The 25016-nt window shown below is 43.6% G+C and overlaps 1 protein-coding gene across 5 annotated transcripts in view; it reads left to right on the top strand.

Moving 5' to 3' along the window:
- The window catches only part of LOC133365104 (protocadherin alpha-2-like), a 235821-nt gene that overhangs the window by 103773 nt on the left and 107032 nt on the right, over positions 1-25016 (top strand). For 3 of the 5 annotated variants that reach the window (XM_061586530.1, XM_061586504.1, XM_061586540.1), the window contains exon 1: positions 18071-21009. The exons of the other annotated variants lie outside the window; for them this stretch is intronic. In XM_061586530.1, the coding sequence (XP_061442514.1) occupies positions 18583-21009 (2427 nt within the window). In that variant the 5' untranslated portion in view covers positions 18071-18582. Of the gene's footprint in view, positions 1-18070; positions 21010-25016 lie in introns of those variants that run through there. 5 annotated transcript variants of the gene reach the window in all.

Raw genomic sequence — 25016 nt, 5'->3', positions numbered from 1 at the left:
ATTTTAACTGCTCTCTAGTAATTATTATAGATTTGCTGTTTTAAATGTATTTTTATTGTACCTCATCCTGGAATCATTGTGATGAAGGGTAGGATATAATATTTTTAGATAAATAAATGGGGTTTACTTCCATAACACAAACATGGATGCAAGAACTTCTTAAGGATTTGAGAGTCCCTTTTCATAAAGAATAGCAGCTATTAAAATGGGGGAAAATACTAGATAGAAAATAAAAAGACTTTTGAGAAATGTGCCCTGAGAAAAGACGCACAGATGGAGAGAGTTGTTTGGGTTAAGATTTTCTAACTGAATATTTAAAAAATCAAAGAGCCACCACTGTTGATCTGCATGTGTACTTTCGGGACTAAAGAGAGGGGCTCTCTAAAAATGGGGGGGGGTTGTCTATAATGTTCATGTAGAATTTTCTGCTTCAGTTGCTAAAATAACTTGGTTGGCCTTGGGTGCAATGTACCATTGCTAGGATGGGAGGTGCCATTTGCTGATCCACCTCAGGCAGCAAAATGTCTTCAGCCGGCCCTATGTGAAATGATGATGCCAAATTATGGGTTTGGCCAAGATGAACTGAGAATTCTTGAGCATGATGATACAGCCAGGCAACAAACGGGGAATCAGGTGAAAGTGGTTGATATCTGATTAAATATGGAGTGTATCTTTAGTACACAATTTCTTTGTGGTACTAATTTTGAAATACAAGCACTTTCTATAAGATTATCTGGAGGATATAGCAATCTGCTTCCTAAAGGCTCTTTGGTTTCACACTGTGTCCACAGCTGAAGGGAGATATGCAAAAATCCCTGGAAAGAAATGCTGGTGCATCTGTAAAGATGGATACTGTCTACTGTATGTTACTTTGGATGTTGTTTGTAGCCCTTAGGGATAAATTGGGCCTTGGTAGGCTTGTTGATAGAAGTTATTTTTAAACTGACAAAATGTGTTACACCTTATCTGATAAGATATATCAGATCAAACCAAGTTAAGTACATAAAACTGCTTCATTGCTTGGATGCAAAACAAAAGATATACATTTGTACAATAGAATGTGGTATTATGGCATGGAGAAAGATGGAACGTCTGGTGTTCCTGTATTTTCTTACTTCCTTTTTTGTTTTTCCCTTTGAGTATTATTGGATTTCAAAAGTGGAACTGAACTGGATCAAGCACATATTGACTAGCAAATAGTTCATACTTTACTGCTAGGTGTCTGTGTACAATTTTTGTAACTTAATTTTGCCTTCATATATAATCCAAATTGGTCAGGGCATTGTATCTATGGTTTATGGTTACATAATCTATGGTTTCTGACATTGCCACATTTCTGACACTATTTTGATTCATATGGCATTGTGGTAAAGCTAGTATTTTGTCTGAGTTATTTATTCCAGATGAACTAAATGAATTAGCTTTCAAGTTTGGTAGAGTACTATTGTTAGAAAAAACCCACATAGATTAGATTCTTGAAAAGATTTTTGTAAAGGGTAACCTGTGTCCTGCAAAATGCAAATGAGTTATGAAGTTCTCCCCAATAATTTTAATTTTATATAAAGTATCTCAACCAAAGAAGTTAGATGGTGTGATGGAGAACCATCATTGTCCTTCTTGTTAACTGATCTAGTTTATTCTGGTCAGCATCAGATCATTTGATTATACCCATACTAAAGAATATGTCAGGATTGCTGATGTGTTGATTCTATCGGTTTTATCCAGTTCTCTCTTAATTTTTTTTTGGGGGGGGGAGTATTTTTTGTAAGCAAATTATGCATAGTTTGATTATGTGTATGTTGGATCCAGTAAGAAAGGTATTTTCAGTGCCATTCATAGGGTTGGTTCACATATAATGCTAAACCATGGTTTTTACTTTTTTGTTTGTCCCTTTGAGTATTATTATATTATATTATATTATATTATATTATATTATATTATATTATATTATATTATATTATATTATATTATATTATATTATATTATATTATATTATATTATATTATATTATATTATTTATTTGCAATATTATTGGATTTCAAAAGTGGAACTGAACTGTATCAAGAGAACATTAACTAGCAAATAGTCATAGGTTAGACTCCAAATTATTATTTGTGTTTGAGATGTACATCCAAACCAGCTTTCACTGACAATCTCTGAATGATATTCCAAAGTTTCGACTGTGAAGGTTGAACAATGCCCTGACCATTGTTTGTTAAATCAGATATAAGAAGAAACTAATATGCTCAAACTTTAAAAACCAGTTTCAAGCCATTGTTTTAGATAGTGTACTGGTGCCCACTGCAAACCATGGTTGGTTGGTGTTGGTTTAGACACAATGACAAACTATGGTTTGACATTGTAGCTAAACCATCTCACCTGAGTATTCCTCTATGTTGCCCTTTATTACATTTAAAATTGTATACTTCTAGATCCAAATGTCGTGCATAAATCTTCAGTTATCTCAAAAGCAGAATATTTTTCAACATATTGTATAACTCCACAAATAATTTTAGATATAATGTGAAGGACTTGTGTCGGTTTTGTGTAATCATCTTCTCACTATGGATATAGTACAAGGGCTGAGTTGAAATTTCAGTGGAAATTAGCATTCAGGTTTTGAATTTCAGTATTTGGTTTTTTGAGGTGAATGAAAGCATGGCTAAGAAGTTGTCAAAGTGACTAGCTTATTATAGATCCACGTTTATTTGGGTGTTTTGGACAGTTTTACATAAGAAATGTGTAGCAGCCATAGTACTTTGAGGGGAAATATGGGCAATCCTTTGAATATCTCGAACAGTGGTAGCCTATGGCTCTGAGCAATAAAGACTCTCTCACTCTCTGCTTTTGTACAGCTGAGATTGGTGTGCCAACTGTTCCTGTTACTTGAAATGTCAGATCTGATCACAGTGACACATTTTCTACTTATACCTCACTTGGATTACTGCAACACACTCTACATGGGGCTGCCTTTGAAAGCAGTTAAGAAACTTCAGCTGGTCAATAATGTTATTTTGTGGCCTTTAATCAGGGCCAGTTATTGGTAGCACATGATTCAGCAATGCAGCCGAAGCTCTGCTCACGGCTGGAGTTCGATTCCAACGGAAGGAGGAAGTCGAATCTCCAATAAAAGGGGTCGAGATCCACTTAGCCTTCCATCCATCCGTGGTCGGTAAAATGAGTACCCGGCATATGCTGGGGGGTAAAGAAAGGCCGGGGAAGGAACTGGCAATCCCACCCCATATATACGGTCTGCCTAGTAAACGTCGCAAGACATCACCCTAAGAGTCGGAAACGACTCGCACTACAAGTGCGGGGACACCTTTACCTTTTTTAGTATATTTCTGGGCACAATTCAAAGTGCTGTTTATAACCTTTAAAGCCCTAAATGGCATGGAGCCAGGTTATCTGAAGGGTCACCTTCTCCAATATGAATCTTCCCAGTTTTAAAGATCTTCAGAAGAGGCCTTTCTCTAAGTTTCATCAAGGTATGTTTGGCAAGGGATATGAGAAAGGGCTTCTCAGTGGCCGTGCCTGTTCTGTAGAACTCTCTTCCCAGGAAGGCTCGTTTAGCTCCTACTCTGATGACCTTCCATCAGCAGGTAGACTTTTGGCTGTTGATGTGATTTCTTTTTCTGCTATTGGTTTTTATATGACTTCTGCTTTTAATTTGGTCTCCTATTTTATCTGTTCTTGGATTGATTGATTTACACATTTGCTTTATAGTGATGTATGTGTGTACACACACAGTTACAAAAAACAATAATTTCCACCCTTCTGATTATCTAAAAACAACTTGCAGTTAGGGAAATGGCATATTGAACCCAAGGTAGCATCATAGAATAGGTATGTGGCATGGGTTTAATTGCAATTGTGCTATCCAATGTATTATTAAATATCTCAGACCAACCTTGTTCAGTAGAGTATGGATTTCATTACAATTTGCAGAACTATAGAGATAATTACAATGAAGCAAATGCAGTAAAATAAAAAACTGAATTGAATTCTAATTGCCATTAAGTAGCTCCAGAGGATACAAGGCTCCACTGTGATGTCTATACATTGGACCTGTGTATGGCTTATCTGATCTTCTAGTTAATAGGATGCATCTAAAACTGCATCCCTTTGAATTCATCCCCCCCCCACCGCAAGGTTTGGAGGTTCCAAACTGTCCTCATCTTGGAGTGGCATTAGTAATCTACTATTCTTCTGGACTGTATGTTTGCAATTTGTAAAGAATATTGCAAAGCTTAGTTTGCTCTTGCTGTATGCCCCCCCATGTAAATAATGTATACAGGTGATTATGTGCATTGAAATTATTGTTATTTTATTATGCAATTATGCATAATAATTATTTTTGTCAATGTAAAGTATAGGTGCTTTACTAGCCCTGAAATCTCATGCACAGGGTCTTGCAATGTCGTTGGTCCACCATTAGAACAGGCTTATAGAAGGTCTGCTTTTATAACTAGCAGTTTTTTACTGACTATATAGATAGGACAATATCACTTAGGACCTACATTTACGTGCTGATTCATACTTAAAAATTCTTGCAGCATTGTAAAGACAAACGAATGCATTATGGCATAAACCTTAATGGACTATAGCCCATTTCATCAAGTGCTTCATCAAAATCGTAGGTTACCATAATAAGCCTTAAAGGTGTCATAAGAAATTTTGTTTGCTTTGCTGATACAGACTAACATGTTTACCCCTCTGGAAGTGCAATAGGAGGAAATAAAGTGACTGATGGCCATTACAAATTAAAATAACATTCCAGTCAACTCTGGTTCCCATACAGCTCAATCCTATACATGTGTATTAGGAAGAAATTCCTCTCTAAGGTAAATGGAACTTGCTCTCAAATAATAGAATTTATTTTATTTATTTGGATAATTTATATACTGCTTATACATAAATAAAATTCTACGTGGTTTACAACATAGGTTAAAACATATTAAATAAAGAGCAAATACAAAAAAAAAACCCAGGACATTTCTACATTCTATAAAACACAAGTAACAACTAAATAGAGCATCTCAGTATCAGAATAAACATAACACATAAAAATTGGCTACAAAAATACAAAGAAAATTCATAGTGACATAAACTAAACAAAATATCCTCTAGACATCAGGAATTAAAAAGCAGTCTTAGTGTACTATTGTTATGCTGTTCAGCATATGATAAGACAGAACAGGGGACATTTTAATTCACCTTAGATAGCTGAAAGCTTTGGGCCAGCTCTGTCCCTGGGTACCTAATTCTTTCAACTGTGTTAGCCAAAGTGATTGGACATGATATATGGGCACAGCATTTACCACTCTAGTGTAGGCCTCATGAAACTACATTTGTCTTGGTGATGCTAGCCAGGTGGCTTTGTAAGAACTTTGATATGTGGCTAGAACACTAGAGGCCAGGAGTTAGATCACAGCATAGTGATTTTTAATGGGACTGGAAAATGAAACAGCACAGGATCTGACTGCATAAGAAAAAAGGGCCTATAGCAATGATGGTACCTGTAGGGCTTAATACTGGACCTACATAATCTTGTTCACATGCTTATTACCATTTTTATTTAGACATTTTTGCTGTTTTTTCTCTAACAAAGAGAAAAACAGCTTAAAATAGTAAATATATAATAATAAAAATAAAACTCTGATAGAAGCTCAATTTATTTTGTATTCCATGTGATTTTTCTTTCTTTCAGTGACTCTGCTGTGCTGCCAGCTTCAGGGCTATACTGCACATTACTCAAAGCCATGTGTAATGCTATTCCAACAACAGTTTCTTCACTACAAAGCACCTTTGTGAGGTGGCAATTTGCAGTGGGGAATCAGCAGTGAGAATCCTGGTTTGGAATCTTGGTTTCAAAAGAAAATTGACAAGGAGAAGGTTAAGCAGCTCCCCTTCTATTCTGCTACAAAGTTCTTCCTCCCATACTTCTTTGCAGCAAAGAAGAAGCCTTAATTACATTGCCCACAACTGTGCTGCTGTAATGTGTCATTTTGGATACGAACTGCTATTTCAGAGTTTTCAGAGATAATCCTAAGTGCTGTTCTAACCGCAGAACATCTGCTGTTAGGATGAATACCTGGCTGGATGGCTAGGAGGGAACAAGTTCAAAGTAACTGATGGAATTCCTGCACTGCGCTGAGCTAGGCTGATTTTCCCTCCTCCAGCCACTGGGTCCTGACAGTTCATAGAACAGTTTTCTATACTTCTAGCCATGGCTGAAAGTAAATTTTAAGAATGCATTTGTTGACAGAGCAAATCATACAAGCCTTGCGAGTCACAAAGGGCCCTCTCCAAAATGTGAGAAAAACAGCTCTGTAAGATGACCTACTCAAGATGGAATCAATCTTTTGAGAGAGGGTTTCTTAAGAGGTGGGCTGGTGCCAGGCATGACTTGGCCCTTGGGCACTAGTCTGCCCTGGGCCCACGGTGCCTGACCGCCCCTACCTCTCCTGCTCAGGTAAATGCTGGCTGTGCTGTGTGCACATGCCTGCCATCAACCGAGATGGTGGCTGAGGTTTCCCAAACGGCCTGATGCCTCTGCCGCCATCTTGGTTGATGGCAGGCATGTGCACAGCACAGCCAGCATTCACCCCAATGGGAGAGGTAGGTGGGGCATGGAGGCAGGCATCGTGGGCCTGCACAGTTGTAGGGGGGTGCCTAGGAGCTCCCTCTCTGCAATTCACGGCAGGATCGGGAGCCAATGTTGCCAAGGATCGCAGAACGGGAGCACTACGCACCCTAAGGATGGACCCTTTAGGGGCCCATTTGGGCCCCAGGGGCCCACAGCCAGAGCCCGACCTGGCTGCCCTCTGGTGCTGGTCCTGCTTAAGAGGGTGGTTGCCAACCAGATCCAGGTACTCTTAGAGAAGGCAGATTTTGTAGATCTATTTCAGTTGGGATTCAGGCCTGGTTTTGGTATGGAAACTGCCTTGGTCATCCTGTATGATGACCTGTTGATCTTTCTTGATCTATTAGTGGCTTTTGATACCATCAATCGTGATATCCTTCTGGAGTGACTGAGTTAGGTATTGGGAGCACTGCAATACACTGGGGAACACTGCTTGGTTCTATGGGTTCTCCATTATGAGGTCCTGAAGAGGTTGGTTCTGTTCCCCATGTTGTTTAACATCTACATGAAGCTGCTGAGAGGGGTCATAAAGAGTTTTGGAATGTACTGTCAGTATGCTGATGGCACACAGCTCTATTTATCCTTTTCATCTTCTGCAGGTGAGGGAGTGGATGTGCTGAATCAGTGCTTGGTTGTGAAGCTTAATCCAGACAAGACTGAGAAGCTATTAGTGGGTGGTTCCTCTGTCCCAATGAGTGGTGTGTGACCTGCTTTAGGTCACATTCCCTCTGGAGTGGGCTTATAGTTTGGGGGTTCTCGTGAATCCATTTCTGTTATCTGAGGCACAATGACCTCAGTCTTATGGAGTGCCTTCAGTGAGTTTAGACTGGTGGCCCAACTACAGCCCTATCTGTACAGCAATCTGCAGTAATCTATGCTCTGTTAACCTCAAGATTGGACTATTGCAATGTACTTTACATGGGGCTGCTTTGAAAATGAATCAGAAAAGCAGAATTTGGCTGCCTGACTGTTGACAGGTTTGAGGTGAACAACAGATCATATAACACCAATTCTGTTAAAGCTAGGCTGCCTGCCTGAATGCTTCTGGGCCCAATTCAAAGTGCCTGTTTTGACTGATTAAGCTCCTTATAGCTCAGGATCTCAATATCTTCTGGGACCTATCCGGACCCTTAGATCTCCTTCTCAGGCCCTTCTCCAGATCCCCTCTCTGAGGAAGTCTTGGAGGGTGATGACAAGGGAGAGGACCTTTTCAGTAGTGGCTTCCCATCTGTGGAATGCTCTCTCCAGTGAGGCCTTTGCAAACATCTTTTCGGTGCCAGGTAAAGACAACTTTTCCCTCAGTCTTTTGATGGATTGAGACCCTGTTGTTTTGCTTTCAGTGTGCTGTTTCCTTTTCACTGTTAGGGGCTCTGTGTGTGTGTGTGTGTGTGGTGTGTGTGTGTTTGTGTGTGTGTGTGGTGTTTTGTTAATAGTATAATGTATTTAAGTTTATGTTTTTTATGTGTGTTGTAAGTCACTTGGAGACATTTTGGATAACAAGTGATTAAAAAGTCTAATAGATGACAACAACAACGTGTATATTCATAATTTAGGTGTTCTTTGAATTTAATTCCTGGTCTTTGTACAGATCAGTGCTACTTCCTCTCTCTCTCTCTCTCTCTCTCTCTCTCTCTTTGCTTTTTAGTATCATCCAGCATGTTTCCCTAGTTGTTGACTTTTTTAAAAAATAAGTCTGCTATAATCAGTAATATCATGTGAAAGTGCCCTTCTTTCGTTGCATTACTTTGTTGCATTTTGGTACTTTGATTATATGGTGATATAGCAGCATTAAAATTTTTCAGTATGTAAAGAAATCCTAGTATCCCTTTATAACTGTAGAGAATTAGGTTTTTTCCTGTCTTTCAAAAACAAAAGAATGTTCTTTTTTATCCAAGTCAATTCAGCAGGCAACAAGGGGAAAGCCCAACAATGCTAGATGTGGATCTAAATTTATTTCCTGTACTTTTGAGTAGATTCCTCTTTTGAAGTTCTGTCAGAGCAAAAGGTCAATGGCTACAACCTGCTTTAATTGCTGATTCTGCTAGCTTCATAGAATTTCCTTCATAATGGTGGATCAGCTGGGGGAACCTCATTTGCTTTATTAACCATTCATGGAATCCAGAGCCCTGGCCAAATTTCCAAGATTTTCCTGTCAGAATTCAATGCTGGTTGCATGTGGGATGTATTTATTTAACAACATTTATATACTGCTTGAATGTAAAGACTCTCTAAGCAGTTTATAAAAAAAAAAAAATTGTGGGATGAATGTATCCACATTTATAATATATCCTTGAAATTTAAATATTTAGTTTATTCTGAGTAATACAAGGGTGAGATTGGCAGGAAATGTTGTTGCCCAGTCTCTCCTCATGCTAGCCTATGGTGTCATGAAGATGAGAGGGGGCTGGGTCTACTCTTGCTTTGCCTTTTTCTTTTTACTAGCCTCCGTCTTACGAACCTCTGTCTGCAATGCATCTGTGCTGTATCTGGGAACTGCAGGTCAGAAACCAGCTGCTTCTTTCCAGGATCTCCTCTACTAATATAACAAATGTTCCACCATTGGCAAGCTTTGTCATCACTTGCTCATCTGTGCCAGTCAAGTCAGTTTACATATATGAACTCCTACTGGGAGGAAGGGCGGGATAGAAATCAAATAAATAAATACATGCTTTTCTTTTTTTTCTTTTTTTCTAATTTGTATCTATATCTGTCTAGTTAATTTGTTTAAGTACTTTCCTGTTTTGCATGCGAGTTTCATGCCCTGCACCTCTCAGAGTACCACTGGTCACACACTACTAAGGTGCTTCATCGCGGTGACTAGGGGATAGAATGGTATTAGGGCTTCTGGTGTCAGAAAGGGCCTCACTATTTAACACCTGTTTGGCTCTTCTTATTGCTCTTTGAAAATAGGGGTTTGGTGGTTTCACCCAGAACTATGAGGTATTTTACCTGTTTAATAGCATTTTTAAAGAAATCTGTCACATCTGACAGGAGAGATCATTTCTGAAAATTGTTGTTGGGCTTAAGACAGCTACACAAGATCTTTCATGTTTCAGTTTATTTTTCCTCAGACCAACCTCATTATCACTCAGCTCAAGTGTATATTGTAATAGGTGTCTCTGAGTCAGTCTGCAGTTTACAAATCATTCACTGTATGCCTCAGAAGAATTTGCTTCATTTTTTCTCGTTCCACTCTACTGGTCTACCATTACAACAGCTCTGTGGACCAGTCGAACTTCAAGTAACAGCTTTCTAGGTTATTTGTCTGTGGCAGGGAAAAGGAAATCCACACAGCATTTGATATGTGCATGCTTACTCTGCGAAAAAGGCAAATAATTGGGTGTTAGAACAAATTAAACCAGAACTATCATTAGAAGCTAAAATGATGAAACTGAGGTTATCATACTTTGGACACATAATGAAAAGACATGATTCACTAGAAAAGACAATAATGCTGGGAAAAACAGAAGGGGGTAGAAAAAGAGGAAGGCCAAACAAGAGATGGATTGATTCCATCAAGGAAGCCACAGACCTGAACTTACAAGATCTGAACAGGGTGGTTCATGACAGATGCTCTTGGAGGTCACTGATTCATAGGGTCGGCATAAGTCGTAGTCGACTTGAAGGCACATAACAACAAACTTAGGGTAGATACACACTTACTGTTGTGTCACTTCCAGTGCATCTCCGCTTCTGTTTTCCGAAAACGGGGACACATGATGCTAGTCAAACTCCATCTTTTTACTCTAAAACTTGGTTGGATCAGCTGGAATGTGTTTTTTAAAAAACTCAGCTTCAGACAGATTTTGCAATTGATTGGTAGATTAACCCATTGCCACTCCAGGTTTGGCCAATGGAAATGTCTTACTGTAGGCTCAGGCAGAGACAGTGTTTGGCCCAACGCTTTGCCGTGGTTGGTCCTGAAAGGTCTGAAGTCAGCAGTGGCGAAGGGAGGTGTGTCTAGCCGAGGACTGAGTTGTTTTAAAATACAGATAGAAAAACTATTCTCGCTGCTTTTGAAGCAACTAGTGTGCCCACAGCCTTATGGGGGTAGGTGGGAAAAACAGTATATGGAGAGCTGCTTGGATGCCTGGAAGCAACATAGACTGAGAGTTAGTTTGCATGTTGTGCTTGCCATATAAATGTAATATTTATGCCGGTATGTACGTTACTGAAATTTATTTTGTATGATTTTGTAAATAGATCATATTAATATTGGTCAGCCAAAGGACTGAAGTGTAATGTTAGACAGTCTTGGATTATGTTCTCTATGGTATCTGTCTGGTGTCTGGGTTAGCATGCTTGGAAAAGTAGAGATAAAGCCAGATGTCTCTGTACTGAAACTGTTGCTCTAGAAATTCACTCTGGTTTTTGCTGTTATGATGGGGTCCTGAGATATGTTTTCTGCTTCAGGGTGGGCTTCTTTCTCACTTGGTGGAGGTGATAAGGAGAGAAAACAAAACTGCAACATGGAAGCCTATTAATAATTTGTCTGTATGTGCTAATTTAAGAGGGGACTGTTTTAAGCTAATAACGAGTTGGTATATAACACCTTCTAAAAATCAAATCAGATAACAACCCCTTTTATGTTGGCGGTGTCAAAAGAAGGGGGGAGGTCTCCTCCACATCTTTGCTAGTTTTGCTCAGTAGTTAAAAGATCAAGGTAGCAACTGAAACAAGAAACAGGAATAAAGCTACCTTTGGATCCCTTGTTTTTGCTGACCCCTTCATCTCTTGTGGAGTTTATAAAATGATTTGAGAGTGTTCAAAGTTACTTGTGTACATTTAAAAAAAAATCTTTACCACATATAATTGATACATATTATTGTCCCCATATTGTTGAAAGGGTTCCAGAGCTAACCCAAGTTTGACAAGTGAGTTCATGGCAGAGTTTAAATTCATATATATCAGTCTAAGGCTGCATTCCTATTATACATTTGCTTGGGAGTAAGCCCACTGAACGCTGTAGAACTAATTTCTGAGTTCCATAAGCCACTATACTTTGGACTATAGTGGAGCACTTTGGAGAACATTGCCTGCCCCTACAATAGCTGAATGGGAAAATAATTCATTTGAATGTTAAAGCAAACCAATTATACGACAGTAGGGATGGGCGAGAATTTCGATTCAGTTTGCATTTCAAACCAAACTGATCAAATCTGTACTTTACAAAACAAAATGAGAATCAGAACACAGCCATCCTTCAAAATTCACACTGACTCAAATTTTGCAATATAGTTCACCAACCAACCTATGTTTACAAAAGTGTATATATTAGGGGAAATGTGCATAAAAGTTAATATATGAGTGAAAATAACATGTAAAAATGCATTATATGATGAAAAATGGCTTGCAGAAATGTGTACATTAGTCAAAACTGCCTACAAAACTAAGTTTATTAGAAGAATTTTGTACTAAAATGCTGGAGAATTTTCATGAAGATGTTTTTAAAAAATCACTGCAGAAATGTGGAGAAATGAATTTAGGACAGGAAAAATTAAAAACTGAGAGACCCGAAACCGACAGATCTTTCCATCCCTACAAGAGAGTATAGGAAGAAGACAAATGAATTCCAATATTGTTCAGGAATGGGCTTCCTTTATTATTGGTAGAACAAGCCACATCTCATCAGAAGGTGACTCAATTTTCAACATTGTAATTTTGGTATTTATTTAATTTATTTTCACATTTTTCCTGCCATCCTCTAAAAAATGTTAAAGGTGGCGAACAATATTAACAAGTTATATTATAACAATGTACAAAATAACACATTAAACCAAAACAGTATAAATGAGAACATAAAAAACAGCACAGCCAGAAAAAAAAACACGTTTTCAGGTTGAGCAAGAACAAGGAGTTGCACTTGAGCTCTTTGCTTCCCCACCCCCCTAGAAGAAACACACTCACTGTTCTGCCAGTTCCAGTGTGTCTCCACCTCTCTCTTCTGAAAACAGGGGCACACAACACTAATCAAACCCTGCCCCTTCTTACTGTAAAACCTGGTGGGAGTGAAACACTTTAATCTGGCAACTAGTGTGTATACCAGTGGTTCTCAAACTTTTTTGGTTCACAGCGCACTGTAAAACATATAAAAATGTTCTGGCGCACTTTGTGTACAAAATTAAAAATATATTAATATATTTTAAACTATGAATAAAAATAAACTGTAGAAAACTATTACTTACCCTATACAAATGTGTTTCTTCTCATTTTTAAAATATACTTTCATAATATTTGAGGCACACTTAGCCACCTCTTAGGTGTTCCTGGGAGCACCGTTTGAGAATCACTGGTATATACAGCCTAGAACTGCAATAAGTGCCAGGCAGTGGCTAATAGGCTCAACCTGCTGCTGCAAGGTTCTCATCAAGGAAGTAGCTGGTCCTTATGAGGAGCCCCTAGTCAGCCTCTGTTGCTGAGGAGTCATCTGAGTCTCTAAGCCAGGACTGTAGGGATAGGATCTGGCTGTTCTGCAATGATCCCCCCATGTACCCTTACACACCCACCATAAAACCTCTGGACACCAGCACACCCTTAAACCCTCTACCCTCCCTAAAGTTAGAATTCCTCTCCTATAAAGCCTGCAGTCCCACAAAGAGCCTTTCCCCTTCCACTCTTTATCTTTGCAGCCTGGATGCTAGCAGATGGACACAAGCTCCACCTGTCCCTTCCATCAGGCACAAGCACCCACAGACTTAGGGTGCAGTCCCATTCATGTCTACTCAGAGGTAAGCCTCATTACAGTCAATGGGACTCAATCTCATGAAAGTATGGATAGGAAGATGTTCAAAGTAGATTAAATTTAATATGAAACAACATGAGTAAAGGGAAACAGATAGAGATGTCGTATGACTGAAGTGTAATGAAAGAAGAAAAACAGGCAAAAAGGTTGAGAACAGATGACAGTTTAAGAGGAGAGCCAAAAAGACCAATGTGCGAGCGATGACAAGAATCAATCTAAGATAGCATGAGAGACCGAAGGCTGTAGATAAAAAAGAACTGTAGAAAATGGGGACCGATGCGAGCCCAAAGAAACGGATCAAGGCAACAGGTTCCTGTGAGAATCGGAGGGGAATGTTGTCAACTGAACGAGGAAAAGAAGGCAAAAGTGAAGTTTTGAGATAAATGCTGTCCTGCACGTTCGGCTCTTTCCAGGACAACTTCACCTTTCCCTACAAAGCGCCCTTGTTGCTGGAAAGTCGTCTGTCCCCAGAACTCCTTTGGATGACTTGTTTGCATTCCTGCCAAACGCCTTCATGGGGAGAGCCATTTCCCGCCATTCCTTCTCCTTTGTCCTCCAGGGGTTCAAACGAGGGCGTCTGTGCGTGCGCGTGGATCCCGGTCGGAGCTGACTCCAGAAGACATCTGACGCGGAAGCAGCGGCGGGACGCGGGATGGGATGCAATGGGGAAAGCGCGCGGCTGCTTCCTCGCTCTGCCAGTGGCGAGTAGCTGTGTCGCCGCCTGGTAGCCTCTCGCTCCTGCTCGAGCTCCGTGAGAGGGCTGGCTGGCTTTGGCAGCTACAGGCGGGAAGGTTGTCCGGCGTCCGGGCTTGAGCGATCGGAAATTAAATGGCGCCTGGTGGGAGAGCCTGAGGTCGTGAATGACACTGTTGAAAGGCGGGGGGGGGAGGGAAGCAGGAGGGGAGGGGACACAGCGAGAGGGTTAGCTGGAGGGGGGGAGCCGCCCACCTACCACCCCCTCCTCCTGAAGAGCAGCGTTAACCCCCCCCCCCAGTTTTAAAGACTCATCAACAGCAGAGCGCACATGCCATTCAAGCAAACCCTACCAGGAAGGCCGGGCAGTTCGGGGGCAACGCCGTCGTTGGCAGATGGAGATGGGGGCAGGCCGCCCAAGAGATGGGGCTTGGCTCCTTTCTGCTCGCCTCTGTGCGTGAGAGAGGGGGTGGGAACGGACGCGATCTTCCTTTGCAGCGCAGAGAAGTCCCTGGACGGGCTGAATCTTTGCCCGGCGAAGAGAACTCGAGGAAGGCGGCTCCGCTTTCCTTCCTTGAAAACCTTTCCCTCGAGCTGCCGCGTCCGCCGGCTGGAGGCTCTGGCTGGCGGAGATGTGCTCGTCTTCCCTCGCACCTCAGGAGGCAGGAGGCTGCCTTACAGGAAGACCCTACGCCCGTGTCGTGGAAAGCCAGCGCCATGGGACTTACTCATGAGAAAGCGTGCACAGGATGACGTGCGTAGGATCGGGCTGCTCCCGGTGCCGCCAAAGAACCCCGCGGATCTCGGCCGTGCCGTTTTTCTCCCGTTGCTCCTGCTCTGCTGCAAGTGGTGTCGAAGTAGGCTTTGCTCTCGATTCTGCCGCTGCCCAGGATGCCCAGCGGGTGACCGAGGCCGCTCTCAGCGGCCAGTGTAGGGGGTTCTCTTAGCTTGTCAGAAGTGGGGTGGGGTGAAGGGGAGCTGCCTTCTCATCGTCTGCCAGGATCCTGTGATCTGAATCTGGAGAGGATGGCGGCTCCCCCGAGGGACGTTTGGAGACGCAACGAGTTCTCGGGGAGGTGTCCTGAATGGAAAGTGTGTGTGTGTGTGTGGGGGGGTACAACCTGCCTTTTCAGCTCAGCGCCGAGGATATGGATGGCTGCCACGAATTCGGGGACGCCGGCCTATCGGGGCTAGAATTTCAGGCGAACATACCAGAACGAGGACTGCTAGCAATGGCGGCTACCTGGGGGTTCCTCTTGGCCTGCCAAGAACAGGCACCACCCGGATTGGGAAGCCCATCACGTTGACCGCTATGTGTCAAGTGCAAAAACTCTGCTGGGAGGAACAGGGCAGACGTTCACGCCGGTAACCCCGACGTATTCCCATCGATGTGTGGGTCTCTTCATAGCTAAGCTCTCTCGGAGTGTCTCTGGTCTAAATGGATAAAGCGTGGGTGTCACAAACAGATTTTGAAAACGCCTGCATGGTCCGGGTACGCTCGTGGGAGCGGACAGCTGGGATTGTTGAGAGAACCCCCCATTTGTTACCCGCGTATGCGAAACTAAATTGTTGTTGCCTGTGTGAAACAGCCCAGACGAAGGAAATGCGTTTTTGCTATGCAGGACGGCCGGGGGTGGGGAGGGAAGTCTCTCCCCCCTGTCCGCAAGGTACCAAAACGACGGAAGGCAAACGAAATAGTTTCTTCCGGAATAGTTCTGTTGACTTCGAAGGACTTGCTCTTACGGCAGAAACTCTGAACACCAGCCTCCGTTTGTCCTTTAACACCCCCCCCTCCAGGGCTCATCTGCCATCTTGCCCGAAGGAGATGCGATTTGCGCCTTCCCAGAAGGCAAAGGCTGCGTACACACCAGACATTTAAAGCACCCCCCCCAAGAATCCTGGTTTTCTGAATTGAATTGTAGGATGCGGGGGCGGGAGGAATGTACTTCTAATGCCCGACGTATGGGCAGCCAAGCACAAAGGCCCTTCCAGGTCGCCGAGTTCCAGGCGCGTGTGGCACTCGGAAGTCTCGAGGCTAGGCGAACGTGTCCAGCTGGGATGGAGCTATCAAGCTGCCTTGACCGGCCATCAACTGAGCTGCGATCTAGCCTCTTCTTTCCTACAGTTCTGAAGCGGGTAATTTGTTCAGTGCTGTAACTACTCATCTCCGTTTCCTCCGGGCAAGCTTCCAGGGCTATGGCCCTTCCTCCGGGCCGGACCTGGGGAGGAGGCGGTGCTGGCACCCTAAGTCTGAGCCTTGACTTCTGTGGAAGGTCACAATTCTCTCTACCGGGATAGACGCCACCCACAAAGAAGCTGTTGCGTAAACACAACGAGCAACCTTGCTCACCAATGTCACCCCGCCCATCAACGGCTTTCATCGGCTAAGCACGGCTTGCTGGGTGAGGCTGCAAGCAGAGGCCCAAAGAGAAGCGGCAAGGGTGCCACCCTGCCTGGCCTTGGCCCACAGTAGGCTTCTTGACAATCGGGCTTCTCGTCTAACATCTTGGAAACGGGGGACTCTGAATGTTTTAACAACAGTTTAACGTGCAGCCCATTTAATAAGGGCTGCCAGATTCAAGCAATCATAATTAAGGGGCGGCGCCAAGGAAGAGCAAACACCGCCCCCCAAACTAGGAGGTATATTTCGCCCGCCTAGAAATATGCTTTGCCCCGTCTGTGCCCCCCCAGATTTTTTTTCTGATGTCGTTCCTGATTAAGAAACGTTCCATGGATGCAAAAGGTCCTCCCTTTTAAACAGATCAGAACAAACTGCCTGCAGCCACCAAAGAGGATGCGCGAGTCTTCCAGGGGCTGCGAGGCGTCGTTATGTTGACAAGAGCCGCTCGCAGGTGCAACTATTGCCTCATCCTTGTTACACTGATCCAAGAGCAGTCCTGAAGATCTGCCCGCTGGGACCCAAGTGATGCTTCCCTAGGTAAGTTCAAGACGAGGGCGTGGAGGCCAGACGGCTGGGGCTAAAAAAGACGAAGTGCAAACCAGCCAAGCCCAGCGGCAACAACAGCGACACCCTCGGGCGAAGCTTCCGGCTCAGCCGGGTGGCAAGAACTCCAAGGGTTCTACTTATGCCCGCTTCCCCCTCATTTCCGCCACCCCCAATAACTCACTCCCCTATAATTCGTGGTCCCTTCAGACGGCATCGGTAGCGTGTGCAATCATATTTGCGTCTCCTCAGAAGCAAGCCCCAACGATTTCAGTGCGACTTACTCCCAGGTAAGTGCGTATATATGATCGGCGCCTACGGCATGCGTGCTTACATTCTCCAGACCTTGAATGTGGATTCCGGCTGCCCTGACCTCCACCCCCATGGTATAATGACCACCCCCAGGACTTTCACTGAGGGGGGCATGAAAAGGCAGTGTAATGTAGTCACACACACGGAGAATCTCAGAGTGGTGTTTAAGCACTAGTCAGCCATTCCATTCTAAACCTTTTGCACTGAATTTAAGGGATGAGGATTAAGAGATCCCCGTCCCGATTCTAAGCAAGTTAAACCTTTACAGACACCCCCCTCCTTAAAACCCCCGAACCAATTCCCCACTCAGATTTCAGTTCTCTTAGAAGTCCGAAGAGGAGGTCGGTAGCGCGGCCCTGAGTGCTAATGTGTGAGCCTCTTCGACATCAGGAAGGCCTCTGCCGCTGATCATCCAGCAGAGACCCCCAAAAGCATTCCCTGGACATGGGGAAGAGGAAGAAGGAATGACACGCGACACTAACAGCTCACTCCCACGTTCTCTCGTCAGTCACATTTGCAAAGACGCGGCTCCGGCCTCCATTCCTTTGTTGTGAAGCCGACCGGAATGCTCACGCCGAGCGCAGGTCGCGTCCATCTCTGTCGATCGATTCCCCGCCCGAGTACATGCCGGCTCTCGCACACCCCCTCCGCTGGCGAGCACATGGCTGGGCTGAGCTGGGCGTTTTCCATTGCGGGGAAACCAGGACTTGCGGCGCGCGGCAAAGGACGGCAAACTTGAAGGTTTTCGTCACCAAGACTTACGGAGTTACGGAGGTGAGGGAAAGGAAAGAACGGCCCGCCCCCTCCGTAGACGCTCCCTCCTCCTCGGAGGGTGTTCCATTTCCCCGCTGACCTACTGATACAGTCCACAGTAGGGGCGGTGGAGCTTGCAGTTCGCGCGCAGGCCCCTAGGCGGCGCTGTGCACCAGTGAGGCGCCCATGGATGCCGTACGTGCGCTTTCCCTTTCCCGTGATCTTATCCCGAGCCAAAGGCAGCGGCTGCCTTCGCGAAGGACGGGCTCTCGCTGGCTCAGCACAAGAGAACCGAGCGGGCAAGCCATGATTTCGGCCGGCGCTGGGCAGAAGAGCGAATGCTCTCCCCCTGGTTTGAGCAAGCGGGCTTCTTAGAGCGGCTGTTCCGGTCCGCTCCGGTATTGTTCGCCTCGGCAATTTGCTGAAAGCCAGGGATTATGGTACCATTGACTCGGTCTGCAGGGAGCTGAGGAGGAAGGCAGGGAAAGAAGAATGCGGGTCTATTTAATGGTGTGCTGCCTTATTTTCTACGCCGTGAATGGACAAGTAGAGTACTCCGTCCCTGAAGAAACGGAGCGTGGCGCGCCTGTCGGGAACCTAGCGAAGGATTTGGGAATCGTTGCAGCGACGCTCCCCTCCCGCAAATTCCGCATGATCACCAGCTCAAGTAAGCCATATTTTAGCCTTGATGCAAGCACCGGAGCTTTGTCTGTTAACGAGCCCATCGACCGGGAGGAGATCTGCGCACTAAAACCTACCTGCTCTCTAAATTACGAACTGGTGCTAGAAAACCCCTTAGAGCTTTATAAAATGCAGTTTAAAATACTGGACGTGAACGACAATGCCCCCGTCTTCCCGCTAAACGAATACCATTTAAACGTGGCCGAGTTCCTGGCTCCGGGAGCTCGGTTTACGCTCCCCAATGCCCAGGATCCCGACGAAGGCATCAACGGCGTGCAGAGCTACACGCTGAGCCCCAACGAACATTTCCGACTGGAAATGCAAACGCGTGGGGATGGCAGCAGATACCCCGAACTGGTGCTTGAAAAGCTCTTGGACCGGGAGCAGCAAGCCACGCTCAGACTTGCTATCACAGCCAAAGATGGAGGGACTCCCCAGAGGTCCGGAGATGCCCAGGTTGTGGTCACCGTCCTTGACACTAACGACAATGCCCCTGCCTTCGAGCATTCCGTCTATAGGGCCAGCGTTTTGGAAAACTCCCCCAATGGCACTCTGGTCACTCAAGTGCATGCCACGGACTTAGATGAAGGTCAAAATGGAGAGGTCCTGTATGCGTTCAGCAACAGCACTCCTGCTGAGCTCCAGAAGATGTTCCATATCAACCCCCAGACTGGGGAGATCAGAGTCAGTGGGATTTTAGGCATCCGGAAGCCCCTTCTGGAGATGTTCATTGAGGCAAGGGATAAGGGAGTCTTCAGGATGTCCAGTGTAGCCAAGCTGCTGGTGGAAATAGCCGATGTGAACAACAATGCTCCGGAGATCACCGTCACCTCTCTTTCCAGCCCCATCCCAGAGGATTCCTCGCTGGGCACAGTGATAGCGCTCTTGAGTATTACTGATGAAGATCCTGGAGAGAATGGGAAAGTCATTTGCCAGATCCCCACCAACATCCCCTTCCAACTCAAGTCCTCTTTCGATAGCTACTACAGTTTGGTCACCAGCGGCCTTCTAGATCGGGAACGGGTCAGCGAATACAACATCACCGTCACTGCCTCTGATCTGGGCTCCCCTCCCATTGCCACTCAGAAGACTCTGCAGGTCCACATTGCAGATGTGAATGACAATCCCCCCAAATTCCTTAACCAGATGCGTGAAGTTTCTGTAATGGAGAACAACAAGCCCGGGGTGTCTCTTTTCCGCGTGTCAGCCTCTGATCCAGACCTGGGGGAGAACAGCCGGGTCTCCTACCTACTCAGGGACATTGATATCCAAGGCAGCTCCTTGTTCAGTTATTTGGCCATTGATGCAGACAGTGGAATTGTCTATGCAAAGGGCACTTTTGACTTTGAGCAACTCCAGAGCTTTCATTTTCAAGTGGAGGCGAAGGACAATGGCTCTCCAGCCCTGGCTGCAGCCTTTATAGTCAGCATTACCATCCTAGACCAGAATGACAATGCCCCAATCATCTTGCACCCGGTGGTGAGGAATGGCTCAGTGGCAGTGGAAATTGTGCCCCGCTTGGCAGATGCGGACTACCTGGTGGCCAAGGTGGTGGCTCACGACCCGGACAGTGGGCAGAATGCCTGGCTTTCTTACCACCTCCTGCAGTCTTCCGACAACAGTTTGTTTAGAGTTTCACCCAATGCTGGAGAGCTCAGGACTAGTCGCTCCATGAGGTCTAGTGACCCCATCAAGCACAAAGTTGTGGTCTTGGTAAAGGACAATGGGGAGCCCCCTCTCTCCTCCTCCGTGACTCTGGGCATCCTGCTGGCTGACTCCCTCCCACAAGCCCTCCCAGACTTTGATGACAGCTTGGAAGCCCGTGGGCATCAGCTGTCCAGTTTGAACTTCTACTTGATTATTGGTCTAGCTTGCCTTTCCTTTGTCTTCCTTGGGTTTCTAATCTTCCTTCTTGCCATTCGGCTTTTCCACTGTAGGACTAGCCCCTCCTGCAGTTGCTGCTGCTGCCCCACAGATGAGTATGAGAAGTACCGCTACAATGTGCGTATGCTCCCAAGCTCTCATTTTGCACCAGAGATGGTCGAGGTTGCAGGGATGGGGAAACTTACACACACCTATTTGTATAGGGCATCCTTGGGCGTTGGGCCTAGCAATAACAACCTGATGACCAATGGAGATGCTGGAAACCTTTCCAAGGGGGCAGGATTATTACAAGTGCCAGCATCTTGCATTCAAGTGCAGAAGGTGAAGAGTGACCACTTTAATGCCATTTTGGTGGTAAGCAAATTTTAAAAGTTAAATCTCTTTCTTGGTGTGTGTGTGTGTTTTGGGGGTAAGGGGTAAAACCAAGGTGCATACATGCTGTTCGAAAGTGGAAGTATAATGAAGTGATTTAAAGAAGAAAAGGATGTCATTACATTTACAAAGGCAACATTGAATCTACATTTCAGAAACTAAAGGACAGAATGAAAGAAATAACAGCTAATAGAATGTACCTGCTTCTCATAATTTTTATACCTTTCCCATGGATACTAATGGACAGTAGATTCAAGATTGTCTAAAAACATAATGCGTAATTAATGTACAGCATTTATTGACATAATGTGTAGTGATGATCTGTGCCTTAGATCACTTTATCAGAAAGGGATAGACAAATTCATGTAGGACAGTCCATCAGCACTGGCCTGCGTGGCCAGTGGTCAAAATCTGGAGGGCTACGGTGGACTATATGGCTCTTTGGTGAGATCCAGCAGGGCATTTCTTATATTCTCCAATAGAATAATGGGAATTATGTGGTTAGTTGTTTCTCAGCTATAGGAAAACGGTACAGTTACATTTTTGATTCAAACATTTGTTCTATCCTTATTCTTCACTACCTGTGTTGAAAACTACAAAAAGACTTGCATTCCTTGTATTGGTTATAAATTGTGCCATTGCTTTCTTAAATAAAATTTGCAAAGAAGTTAATGCAGTACAGAAATCCACATTATGAAAATACCAGGGTAGAAAGATGCAGGGGGAGTTCTGAATACCTTTCATTAGTGGAATTTCCTGGTGACCTTGCTAATATGTTTCATACAGTGCAACATGACCTAGCCTAAAATTGCTTTGAATGATGATAAACTACCACATTCTAGAACAAGATTGGGCTAAAAGTAGACTGGAGTCCTGTCAAATTTCCAGTGCTGGGAATGAACTAAATGGGTTGAATGAAGTTCAACGAACTAGTTCAAAAATTCCTGAACTACACTTGAAAGTAATTAGTTCCCATAATTACTGGGTGAATGAAAGCTGAATTAAGTTCATTTTGGGGTAGAACTTTGAATGATTTCTAGTTCATCTTCAAGTTCATTCTCTCTCCCCCACCCCATAATGCAGGGGGCGTATAATTTTGTTTTCATTTTTTTAAAAGTAAGTAAATCAGACATCTGTAGAGAAAGTTAGAAAGCAAAATGTGGAGGCAGTGTTCTGAGACTTATTAGGCAGGTACGGAGGTGCTGCTGTTGCTAAGGATGCTTATGCACAATCACTGTTGCTAAGCAATCAGAAGGAAAGAATATGAAGCATTGTTTGTATCTTCTGTGCTGAAGAGATTCTCTCTCTTCCAACAGGAGCAGCTTGTAGTGAAAAGTACAGGAATAAAGCGAATGATGTCTTGTGCTTTTAAAAGCTATGGGGCAGGCAGAAATTAAGGGTAAGACTTTTCTAATATGGAAACACAATTATGGGGAAAGCATCACATGTTCACATTTTGTGTGTCAGACATCTTACTACTTGCGTGTGGACCCTGATTTACTTGTGGACCCTATACTTCAGCACAGCAGCTTATAACATTCTGAATGCTGAAACAATTGCCAAGGATGAACTTCTATGAACTAAAATGATTCATTTGGATGAACTTGGACTGAACTAGTTCATTTTATAAAAGTACAAACGAGAACCAGGATAAACTTTAACCAGAATCAGTTCCTTTTGAAAATGAACTTTTCAAGCACTGCCAATATCTGGTAGACCACTTAATGCCTGGCAGTTGCAGTGATTCTTGCAAAGACTGCTGGTCTAGATGGATCCCAGTCTGAGCCAGAAAGCCACTTATATTCCTAATAGAATATGCCTTAACTGTTTGATCCTAGGTATGCCCATTTGCTATGGAAATTTAATACACATTGGGCCATAGGAACTCTAGTTGGGGAAAAAAGGCCATGCAACCAGCCCCATCTCTAGAAGGGGTTAAATGTTAAGTGCTTTTAAGTTCAATTGATGTGAATGAGATAGATCTAAGCATGCCTTAATTTCTCCACCGAAATGAATAGGAACTGTATTTTAGCTAGAGGTCTGCACAGTTTTCTTCCCTGAGGGCAAAATTGGATGTAATTTAAACACACACACACACACATGGTTGTGGCCAAAGAAAGTAGCCCTATATTGAGTCTATTCCCCCCTCCCTGTAACATCTAGTTCATGTCCACAGAGCATTGCACTGATCATTTATTTTCCCACTTCTGCACCACACATTGACTCTGCTGGCCAAGGCACAAAAAGGCCAGGGCACAAAGTAAATAGAGTTACACATTATGAATGGGATGTTGGAGAACTTGACATAGGGCTGCTTTTTTTTTGTCAGCAGCTCTGTATTTTGTGCAATGTATGCCATAGGTGCTTTTTGTAGTAGAAATTAAATCAGTAGGTTAATAAGTTGTTGCAGTATTCTAATAGGTTCAATGTGGAGTCATGCATGCTTACAAGAATAATTTACTTTTTACTCTCGGATACAAGCAGCCATCACTTAATGACTATTGCAAGAAATATATAAATGAAGAGTAGCAGCAGTTGTTTGTGGTTGTGTAGTTATATACAAGTATAAAGCAAAGGGAACGTTAACCCTGGTCAATCAATACAGAGTGTTATTCTGTTTATTATTGTCCCTCTCTGTGTGGTGTACAAACAGAATGTTACCTTTTTGCTCTGAGATTTGCACATTCATTTTATGGCTGCAATCCTAAAATAACCTTGGAAAAATCCCTTTCAAACAATGAAAATTACTTCTGAATAAATATTAGAATTGGGCTACAGATATTTATTTTCCTGTATCACAGCAGATTCTACACTTCCCCAAGCAGTATGATGGATGACACAAGCCACAGCCCTTTTAACATAGATAGTAAATGCAAGGAAATAATACAACAATTGCAGCTTGTTAATTTGGGATTTGTGTTTGTTGTTTATGTTTTAACAATATCATCTAAACTGTTGGGCTTAGATGTTGCTTTCACAAATAGAATTTGTGATCCTGCAGTGTTTTGTCTGTGAAATCCAGGCCAAGCCTCTAAGAACAGAACTGTAGGCTTTTAGTAGAGGAAATGAGATGGAGCTGAACTACATGTCATGCCACCTTATTTCAGTCTATGCCCTGTGGTGTGTAATACAGAAAAATGGAAAACATCACATGCTCCAGCACTCTAGGCTTTAAAAAATACATTTTCTATTGTAAGGACAGCTGAATTCTGTGACCAGGATGTTGTTGTTGTTGTTATGTGCCTCAAAGTCGACTACAACTTATGGCGACCCTATGAATCAGTGACCTCCAAGAGCATCTGTCATGAACCACCCTGTTCAGATCTTGTAAGTTCAGGTCTGTGGTTTCCTTTATGGAATCAATCCATCTCTTGTTTGGCCTTCCTCTTTTTCTACTCCCTGCTGTTTTTCTAAGCATTATTATCTTTTCTAATGAATCACATCCAAAGTATGATAACCTCAGCTTCATCATTTTAGCTTCTAGTGAGAGTTCTGGTTTAATTTGTTCTAACACCCAATTATTGGTCTTTTTCGCAGTCCATGGTAACCGCAAAGCTCTTCTCCAACACCACATTTCAAATGAGTTGATTTTTCTCTTATCCACTTTTTTCACTGTCCAACTTTCACATCCATACATAGAGATCGGAAATACCACGGTCTGAATGATCCTAACTTTAGTGTTCAGTGATACATCTTTACATTTGAGGACCTTTTCTAGTTCTCTCACAGCTGCCCTCCCCAGTCCTAGCCTTCTTCTGATTTCTTGACTGTTGTCTCCATTTTGGTTAATGATTGTGCCAAGGTATTGATAATCCTTGACAAGTTCAATGTCCTCATTGTCAACTTTAAAGTTACATAAATCTTCTGTTGTCATTACTTTAGTCTTTTTGATGTTCAGCTATAGTCCTGCTTTTGTGCTTTCCTCTTTAACTTTCATCAGCATTTGTTTCAAATCATTACTGGTTTCTGCTAGTAGTATGGTATCGTCT

Source organism: Rhineura floridana, chromosome 1 (assembly GCF_030035675.1).
Source record: "Rhineura floridana isolate rRhiFlo1 chromosome 1, rRhiFlo1.hap2, whole genome shotgun sequence".
Classification (NCBI taxonomy): domain Eukaryota; kingdom Metazoa; phylum Chordata; class Lepidosauria; order Squamata; family Rhineuridae; genus Rhineura; species Rhineura floridana.
This window is presented reverse-complemented; position numbering and strand designations above follow the sequence as displayed.